Below are 10512 nucleotides of genomic sequence, written 5' to 3' on the forward strand. Positions count from 1 at the left end.
TTCCTCTGAACTTTAGAGGTATTTTTGATGAATTCTACCATTTTTTTTTTGTTTTAAATCAGGCCTCATTAAAGTAGACCCAGGGCCAAATATGTCTGCCACATTTTTGGGGTTTTGTGATCTAAAAATTGTTTTTGCATGTTTAAAAATATTTGCGGGGGGATCAAAAGAAGAATACTATTTCTGACGTGTGTCAATTATATGAAATACAATTTCCTTGTTCATTTGTAAAGTTTTATTAAAATATAACACAATCATTTTACATGTTGTCTGTGACTGCTTTTGCACAATAGTGCAGAATGGAGCAGTTCTGACAGAGGCAGGATAGCCTGCAGATTCCAAAATATTTACAATCTATACCTTTACAGAGAAAGTTAGGTGACTGTTTTAGAACATCATGATAATTATATGCTTATTACTCTTCTGTTCAGCCATGATTAACAGAAAGCATAAACCAACCATGCCTAAAATATAAAAATATTTATTATTACACGCAGACTGGCTCCAGGCATGGTATGATCATTCTTCACATCTCACTCTCTTGGCTTTGCATCTCATCTTCATTCTCTTTGTCTTTAATTGTCCCAGAAATAATCCCATGGACTTTTAAATTTGATTTTCTTAATACCTTAAATGAATAAAACTTTGTTGACACAAAGGATGTAAAAATTTGTTATTACATATTTTGTATATTTATGCTTTAGCAAATGTAGTTTAAGAACATGTTAATCTGACTTCCAATCACATGATCAGGTGGATGGACATTATTGGTGCCATATGCAATGGTCATGTCCCAGGCATCAATGACACCTACATTGAGATCTTTGAAAATGTCATTCAGGGTAAGATACTGAATGTAACCATGGAAGTCTCCAAACCTTTCTGTTTCTATGTGCATCTCCCTGATATTTTCTGTCTTAATGATCACTTTAGTGTCTGGGCTTCTTAGGAATAGTCGTTCAATAGCTTTTCGAACACTGATGGCCCTGCGAATGAAAACGTCAATGGGGAAAGGTCTGAAGTGTTGGCCAAAGGTTATGACAATGGCTGTGTTTTTATCCCCTGATAGCCGGTCAATTTCCCGAGGAATATAACCTTCATCTGTCACGGAATAGGTACTATAAGTGACAAAAGGATAGCCATGTTTTTTCCATTGAATTTGAGTATGTCTTTCAGCATCCAGAAGCAAATGTTTCTTAAAAGGTCCAGTTTCATGAAGATCAAAAAATTTCAGTGCTGATTAAAAAAACAAATTTTAGTTAAAATATAAAAAGTAATATTAGTGCATGTTAAAAGAACATTCACAGTATCATTTATAATACCTACTGGAAATATTTTTATCAGAAGCATTCTAACTTCTAGAGTAAATTACCAATTCACATGTGTGAAATGTCAGTTAAAATATGAAGTTTTTGTTGGAATTTATCAGGAGGAATAACTTTTCTTATGAAACATTGAATAAAATAGATTTCAAATCAAGACTCAACTCTAGAAAGCTAAATGAAATCATAAGAAAACTAGCTCAAATGAGAAGAGATGGAGACCTCATTGAAAGTACTTTATGATCAGCCTGAATTTCCAAAAGAATATAAAGTAAGTACATACTTTTTGCAACTCTGGGTAAGTAGTGGATCCACTGACGCAGTGTGGAGTCTCCCAGCAGGTAAATGAGTTTTCCTTTCAAGCAGTCATTGATCTTGTTTGTATCTAGTTGAATCTGGTTACAAAATGTTGTTATCCACCTTCCTTGTAATGTGTATCCACTAGGGACCGGAATCTTCATTCCAATTTGGCATTTCTCTGTGCTCTTTTCACTCTCTGCTATCAGAGATCTGGTGGTGAGTGTTGTTAGTGGCATGTGTTAAACACCAGCCTCCTTTCTTGGGCCTTCCCTTTCCTGATCTCTTACTCCTGTGTCTGTTGTCACTTACTAGGGGTATTTCTTGATCACCAGCTTTGTTTTAATAATTGCTCTCATTCCTCTGAGAGATATTTGAGTCATGCTGACTCCTCCCTGTTCATTTTCTTTCATCTGTGATCATTAGCTAAGTCTCTATGTCCTTTCCTTTCTTTGCTGTTCCTCTAATTTTGTGGTGATTTAATTCTGTTCTCTGATCTGAATGCTGTTACTGAATTCCCAGTTCCTATCTTCATTATTGAATCATTTTTATTTGTTCCATCAATGAAGGAACTGTGAAGTTTGCAGTGTTTAAAAAATGGCTTAAGGGGCTGGGGATGTGGCTCAAGCGGTAGCACGCTCGCCTGGCATGCGTGGCGCACTGGGTTCATCCTCAGCACTACATAAAAACTAAAATAAAGATGTTGTGTCCACCGAAAACTAAAAAATAAATATAAAAAGATGGCTTAAAATATAACATGTACACATGTTGAAAACTGAAACATTATGAAATACTTACCTCAACTTAATTTTTTTAAAAAAATAGGATATGCAAGCATCCATGGTAAGGGTGATTTGCAGAATTCCACAGAAACCAATATTCTGAGATATTGCAGCCTGTTTTTATAGAACTGCAGCCTCTCTCATGGTGTGCCTTCTAAGGTATCCCATGTGGCAGAGCACCAACTCTGCCATGCTATAACAAAGGTCCTCAGATGTCTGACATCATGTTTCCTTACCATTTTCTATGCTGCTGCACCACTGCTGAGCCATTGCCTCATATCTTAGTTTTATTTGTTGTTGGGTTTTTTTTTTTGAAGAATGACTTTTTGAGCCTTTGCATGCTAGGTTAGCACTCTACCACTTAGCTTCATTTTATTGACAATTCATCTAGTAGGAAGGACACACATTGTTAGGAGGGCAAGTTGGTTTGCCTTTGAAGTCATTACCTACAAATTTCCCATATCATTTCTATTCATATTCCTAGAAAAAAATAATGTGGCCATAAGTATCCACAGGAAAGGTGGCCAGGGCTTCAGTTAAACTACTGGTTTCACTTCTAAAGAGAGAGAAGGGAATGGGTAGCGGGGAATTACCAGCAGCCTCTGCTTAACCTTCTTTTCTTAGCTCCTCATAGATTTTGTAGTCTCTGGTTGCCTGTGTCTACAAAACAGTACTTTCTTATATGTCAGTACTGTAAAGTTGGCCCTCTGTATCCATAGGATCTGTATCTATGGATTCAACCTACCATGAATGGAAAATATCCAGGAAATTTGTTTTTAATCTTATTAAACACATGCAGATTTTTCTTTCGATTTCTCTAAACAATATAGCATAGCATCTATTTACATGACATTTATATAGTATTAGGTAATATAAGTATTTTGGAAATGATTTAAAGTGTATGGGAGGCTGTTGTAATTCATTTCAAATACCATGCCATTATATATAAAGGGTAAGCTTCTTGGCATCAAATTTGGTGTCCATGGTGGGTCCTATAGACAAACTCCCTTGAATATTAAGGGAAAATTGTATTTGTAATTCGAGGACAAAGTAGCAACATGGTTCTGGTGGCAGATTTAGAAAATGCTCCTGTAATAGCTCTTAAATCCTGGTGATTTTTCTTGCCCAAGGGAGTTTTCCTAGTGCAATTATCACGTTGGAATTTTACTGTGATATGGTTGGTCTTGTAGGAGGCTTAATAACACGACATCATGGATGCTTGCATATCATAATCCTAGAAACTCAACACCTACTATTACCAAGTATTCCCCATCCCAGTAATGTACTGGCATATTCGAGATGATAGCCTTTGAGCTTATTATTGAAAAGCATATCCTGTGTAATATTTACATGTCAGAATTTATTTCCTTATGAATATTATTATGTAATTTTATTTTAGAATAGGCTCGATATTTTGAGCAATATGTGGTTAATTTTGCTCACCTTTTTGATTAGAGATTGTAATAGGCAGGCTGTGGTCCCTCAATACATTCAAGTCCTAATTCCTCAAATCTGTGAATACGTTGACTTCCATGGCAGAAAGGATTTTCCATATTCACTAAGTGTATAGACTCTGAGAGGGGACAGTTCTCAATTATCTGGGGGAAGGGGTTCAGTCTAATTAACTGGCTCTCCAAATTGAAAGAGGGAGGCAGAAGGTAGGCCAGAAACTTGTAACTTGAGTAACTGACCCACTATTGTTGTTTTGATAAGAAGATGGGGTTACAAAGAAAGAGGGCAGCCTTTAGAAGCCAAAAAGGCAGATCTCCAGAAAAAAATACAGGTTTGCTCTACCTTAACTAGCTTTGTGAAACCGATGTTGGGCTTTGGAAGAATAACACTAAGAGAAAAGTTCTTCTTATTGGAAGCCACTTTGTTTTAGCAGCAAGAAGAAACTAATGCAGAGAAAATTGACATTCTTCCAATATGAATTCACCCCATTCAGAAATAGCATACTTTCTTCCATGTATAAATTTTATGTTCCTTAGCACCATTTTAAGTTCTCTTTGTGTATTTCATACTCATTTTGCTCACTTGTCCACTCTCTTCTTCAGTTGACCTCTGGAGTTTTCAAAAGACTACCAAATAAACATGAAATCTTCAGCATGCTACTTGAAAACTTCCATCCGCTCATATGCTTACCACACTGGCCTACTGAACAGGGTCCAGAGAATTTTGTTCATGAAAAGAGTTATCAGATAAAAAGGTTACCACATTAATGAATCCAGGAGAGAGAATTAAATCACTTCTAGTATGGAAGGCTTTTCTAATGTATGTGTCATTGAATCTTTTCTTTATCTCAATGTATACGTACTTAGGTAATTATTTACTTAAATCTGACAACCCTACCATGATCTTTATGTGATTTCTCTTTCAGCTCATTCTCTGACTACAGATATCCTTCAGGACTTACTCATATATTGACTTTAACATAACTTCTTCTGTATTTTGCTTTCTTCACAGAGTTGGTAGATTGAATTTATTTTGATCACAAACTTAACATATTAATTTTTCTCAATTGATTCAAAATACCTCATATCTATTAGACTCTCAGTAAAAAATTGATGAAGAAATGAATTAATATTAGGAATAAATCATGAGTTGTCAAGTTTACCATAACAGGCTTTATATACAATTATTTAAAGTTAATGTATAAATAAGCATAAATATTATTTGTTCACATGTAACATTGCTTTGTATTTGCCGTTGAAACAATTAATAAGATGGAAACGTTATATGAAATTGCTAAGTGCACCAACTAAAAGCTGGAGGTTATACCAACAGAGATGAGGAAACCAAAGCCAGAGTGCTGCTCTGAAGCCATGAGTACCCATCACAGACATTTGCACAGCACCTCAGACTCTAGGAGATGAATGTAGGATACTAATACTTTCTCCTTTACGTTAAATCAAATGAAAGCTACTATAATCAAAGTTTGAACTAATTTCCTTGAATTGATTTCTTCTATAAAGTCCAAATAGACTGAGATCAGCATTGACGCTGATTAATTTTTCTCTTCATAAAATTCTTGATATATACACCTTCCACAGAAGAAAGCAGACTTACTGTTACAATGGGAGACATCAATGTTTTTAAGGTCTTTCATCATTTCAATTCCCACTTTGGACCTTCAAAAAATAAGACCATAGATTACCCTGTGGTGTATTCACATAGCACAGGACACAAGTTTACCTCATTGTAAGTGAAGGATAATTTTATTTTTAATAATTGAAAACTATTATTTTTATTATATGTTTTAGATATACTGGGTATTATACATGAATTAGGATTTTGGAAGGCTTTCTATCCTATGAAGAGTACCTGAAGTCTAGGGCAGCTCTTCTTATCTGCCAAATGTAATAGTGTGTGCTAGAATCTTAGATTCACATTTATCAAATATGAAAGTTCTCTATCCTCTTTTATATCAGTTATTAACATTCATATAATATTTTTCATGAGTTATTATGAGCCTCTAGTTCACCAACCTAAGTTTAATCCTACCTAATTTCTTCAACCCACCCTCCAGAGCACCCTTTCCAATTGGAAATACAACTGAATTATTGTTTAAAGCCCTTAATTATGTCCATGTCACTTACCTAAGTAGTCCTGGATTCTTGTCATGGCACCTAGACCCCTTATCACAGAATCCCTGCTTCTCCATTTAGGCATGTTTCCTACTGTTTTCCTTTAATTTTTCCTGCATATGTGTTGAGGATCATGTGAAGAAAGGTAATGTATTTGTATGTATGCACTATTGTGCCCTAAACATCCATCAGTGTGACTAGCAGAAAGTAATGGTTAACCTGATGCATGAATAAATAAATGAACATTCTATTTGTACACCGAATTTCTTTCTTCTTAATGAAAGACCTCTGAATCTTCCATTTAATTCCCACTGCTTATCTCCTGTGCATATGTGTGTGTAAATGGAGGCAAGCAGGAAGGGCTCAAGGAAGGATAAAGGCTCAGGTGCCTAGTATAACAGATATACAATAGATATAAATGGTACCCTGTTTTATGCTATGGATGTCCCTTTAGATCTAATCCCATGAAAGGGTAGGTGATCCTTAGTGGCATTTAGGCATAAGGATGGTTAATGGGGAGGAAGATATTTGGTGATTTGTATCATTGGAAACAAAAAGGAAGGAAAAGAAAACCAACTGTGCTTTTATTTGTTCAGAAGTAAGCCATGCACTATAGATCAGGATATCTGCATAAGCATATGGATAAGTGCATTAGCATATGGAATGTGTCTTGTGTTTCCATGTTCTATGTTTACTCTTCTTCTAACCAAATATTTTTGAAAGTACATGGAAAAAATTCTAAGCTTGAGTTTGAAAACTGCTATGAAATGAATTGCTCAGAATCTAGCATTTCACTGTAAAAGATGGAGAGAAAATAAATATCCATGGGGTAGAATAGATTTTGGCATAGTGGAAAGTGAAAAGGAAGTGGACTGAGGCTTATGGAAAATTATCACATGAACAAAAGATTCTGGGACTGATAAGGTCTCAGGACTTGGCTCATAGTTCTGGTTTCTGTGATGACAATTTTCTTTTACAAATACCCAAAGAAGCCCATGAAAGAACCCTGATATTTCATTCTAAATAATGAATTGTTTTGTTTCCATCTCGGTGGAGAACAAGAAGACCAGTGAATGAGCATCTGTTTGTAGGGGAGATAGGCATGGTGTGTCTGCAGCCAAGACTGATAGGAGAAATGTGTGTGCACCAAGGTTAGAGGAGGATGTTCAACGAGGGCTTCCAGGCACTGATAGGTAACAGTGGGCAGAGGTAGAGGGACTCCTCCATGCTGAGTAGTGTGCAATGATGCATTTCTGATTTTGAGGTCCACTAGAGATGACCCATAGGAGTTGGCCTTTTATAAATATTGTTCAGGCTGCAGTGTAGAGTGGGTTCAAGAAGGATGTGATTATTGATGTGAGAGAGACCAGGTAGGAAGCATTACAGTCATGTAGATGAGGTAACGGTGGTCTCAACAAGGACAGCAGCACAGGGCATGGAGAGGAAAGAACAATAAAGACATTTAAGAGGCACAATCTGTGGAACACAATATGGACTGTGAAGCTGCATGACATTATCATATATGTATAAGGAATTTTTTTCTTGAGTGGAATATCTATGAACACATAGTAAAATAGTTTTTCGGGGAGTGTATTTTGTGAAACGTATGTGTACAGTAACAATCCCAATTGATACAGAGATGTATAGGCATGTATATTATTGAATTCTTCCTGTGTAACCATCTTTGTTTGACTATATGAAAATGCAAACTGTGATGAAGAGTCATGAACATGGGGTGCCATGAAAATATCACTTCACATATATGACCATAACCTTGAGTGCAGGAAGCATCTGAGACATTAAGATCAGCAATGTAGCTTTGCTTACCAGCATCTCTCATTGTATTGAAAAGTATACTCACTTATGGAAAAGGCTTTTTTCCTTGACAGAAAGATAAGAAATTTCTCGGTTCCTGGTGGTCACATGAGTCAGGGCCTCACAGGGCATGTGTTGAGGCTTCTTGCAGTAGAAGGCTTCCTGGTCTCTCCCATACAGGTAGGTGCACAGTTCAGAGCTAGAGTTTAGGGTCAGGCCACATTCAGTGAAGACTTGGGAGGTGCCATTAACAAATTTACCTTTGAAAATAATTTTATCATAGCCTTGGTTCCTTGCCCTCCAGAGAGCCGACACCCCTTCACTGGGGTGGATGAGCAGGAGAGACAGGGAGACCTGGCCCTCCCAGAACAGAGTGAAGCTGACAAGGTAGGTGCCATTGTGGAAGTCTGTCACCTTTCCTGAGGCGCCTGCCTTCAGGGCTGGGGAGGACATTCTGGCCCTGAGGAAGTCCCCTCCATACTCCTTCCTGCGTCCCAGGTGGTCCCTGGCCTCCAGCAGGATGTCCAGCTGGTCCCCCCTGCAGTATGTGTCCCTAGGGTTAAGGATGGTGACTGTGCTCTGGGTGGCACTGGTGGTGGTGTTCATGTGGGTGAAGGGTCTGGGCGGGATCATCTCGTTTTGTGTTTCCAGGATCTTCTTTATTTTCAGCTCAGTCTCTGTTGGTGTGTTTACAGGGCTCATTTTTATTTCAGAACATGAAGAGTTTGTGGAGATGTTCCAGTGATATAAACTGATGGGTACATTTATAGCAGACCAAAGCTGAAATGATAACAAACAGGACATACTATTCAACAAACCTGTTTCCAATAATTTTTACTTATAATGAATATGTGCTCACCTATTTTCATCATGTTATTTAAACTTTTTGACAATTCTGCATAAAATAAAACTGTTTATATTTTTACCTTAATGTTTTAATGCCGAGCAATTATAAAGAAAAATATTAAATCTTAGATTTATAGCTTAAGTAATGAGTAAAAAAATGATGCTGGTTTACTTGTTATTCCTTTTTAAATATTCCATACTCTCATAGCTCATTTCTGTTTAGTTCCTCCTCAATATAATCTTACCCATATTTAACTATGTTTTCCTCCCTACCTTATCATGGTTCAAGCTGCCATAATTTATCTCCTGGATATTTTACTTTCTTGTTGGGGTGAAGATGTTCTCAGTTTTCATGAGGACAGCACTTCTTTTTCTCCATTTAATTTTCTCCATTGTATCTAAGTCAGTCGTTGTAAAGCAAAACTCTACTCCCATTTAGCCCCTTTAATGTCTTCTCATGATTCTTGGAGTAACAGCCAGTTTCAACAGGGCTTTATGCTTTGGCCTGACTTTTCCTACCTAGTTGTCCCACTTCCTCCTATGTTCTCCATTTTGACAAGTCTAACTGGTTTTATTTTAGGAGCTGATCTTCCTTTCTTGTATGTCTTGTGCTTTACTAATACTTTTTCCTCTTCCTGCATTGGTGGCTACCTCTTTCTTTTCCCCAAACCACCTAAACATCTATTAACTTCTCATTTAAGAATCCCCACAATCTTAGTTGTCACTGGACAGTGTTCTAAAGATGCTCAAATTCAGTGGTTTCTGAATCTTGTTGATAATCAGAAGCAAATGCCAAGCTTTTCTCAAAACATGGATTCTCAGGCTGCAGTCCAGGTCAACTGAACCATAGTCACTAAATGTGCAATCCTGGAGGATGTGGTTTTCAAATACTTCACAGACATCCTGTGTTCAGATAAGGTTGAGAACACTGGTTATAGAACAGTAATTTTCAACTGCCTCACATGTAAGAACATCTGTAGATCTTAAAACAGTACAAAAAAACTTGTCTGACTCTTCTGTGGCACATCCTCAATCAGTAAATCTCTGATTAATTAAATGTAAACCAAAATAGACTGGAAACCAAGAAATGAAATATAACCAAATAAAGATAAAAGGAACCTAAGTTCAATCTTTGAGAAATCTTAGAGAATTGAGAAATCTTTGGCTAAGCCAAGAAAGAAATAGAGACAAATATATAAAATCTAAAAGAGAATACTTTCATGTATGTTTGTATATTATGAAAACATAAAAAAGACGTTAGTACACACACTTTGAGATAAATGGGATAGAAAATAACGATAGTATATAAAATACTAATAACAATATAACCATGATGAAAACTTTTTTTTCCATTTTGCCTTCATCCTAAATAATTGAATAATTTATTTGTGAGTACAAATATTATTAAGTTGCATAATGTGGAAACAATTTATACTAAATCTTGTTTTTTAGAGAGAGAGAATTTTTTAATATTTATTTTTTAGTTTTTGGCGGACACAACATCTTTGTTTGTATGTGGTGCTGAGGATCAAACCTGGGCTGCATGCATGCCCACTAAATCTTGATAAGTGCAATATAGAAAAAAGGAAAAGTTTTCACTCATAACATGGTTTTAAAATTCTCTCTCCCTTCAGAGATGTATATATTTATATAAATATATATAAATATGTAGTTTAGGTGTGTGTGTGTGTGTGTGTCTGTGTGTGTGTGTGTGTGTGTGTGTGTGTGTATTTGTCATGATTGCTTATGGATTGATTCAGATGGGCCTTGAGAGAAAAATCTTTCAGTGTAGTTTATATCTTAATGGATTAAAGACAAATCTTGTGATTTTTCCCTTGTTTTCAAACTTACTTGATGGAAATTGCA

The 10512-nt window shown here is 36.3% G+C and overlaps 1 protein-coding gene across 1 annotated transcript; it reads right to left on the reverse strand.

Moving 5' to 3' along the window:
- Positions 1-253: 253 nt before the first annotated feature.
- Positions 254-10195, reverse strand: LOC101961511 (NXPE family member 1-like). The gene is made up of 5 exons (XM_078044954.1): positions 10181-10195; positions 7847-8580; positions 5468-5529; positions 1606-1818; positions 254-1236 (listed from the first exon to the last, which is right to left on the reverse strand). Exons 1-5 carry the CDS (start codon positions 10193-10195, stop codon positions 701-703), a joined length of 1560 nt encoding a protein of 519 aa, XP_077901080.1. The 3' UTR covers positions 254-700.
- Positions 10196-10512: the final 317 nt, after the last annotated feature.

The sequence above is a fragment of the Ictidomys tridecemlineatus genome, chromosome 4 (genome assembly GCF_052094955.1).
Source record: "Ictidomys tridecemlineatus isolate mIctTri1 chromosome 4, mIctTri1.hap1, whole genome shotgun sequence".
NCBI classification, from domain to species: domain Eukaryota; kingdom Metazoa; phylum Chordata; class Mammalia; order Rodentia; family Sciuridae; genus Ictidomys; species Ictidomys tridecemlineatus.

What these genes read in the sequence shown, in the direction of transcription:
- LOC101961511 (XM_078044954.1), bottom strand. An exon ending in GAAAAAAGCCTTTTCCATAA is followed by an intron (nt 5,530 to 7,846) that starts GTGAGTATACTT and finishes TATTTTTTGAAG; the next exon opens with GTCCAAAGTGGGAATTGAAA. An exon ending in TGATGTCTCCCATTGTAACA is followed by an intron (nt 1,819 to 5,467) that starts GTAAGTCTGCTT and finishes CTCTGATAGCAG; the next exon opens with AGAGTGAAAAGAGCACAGAG.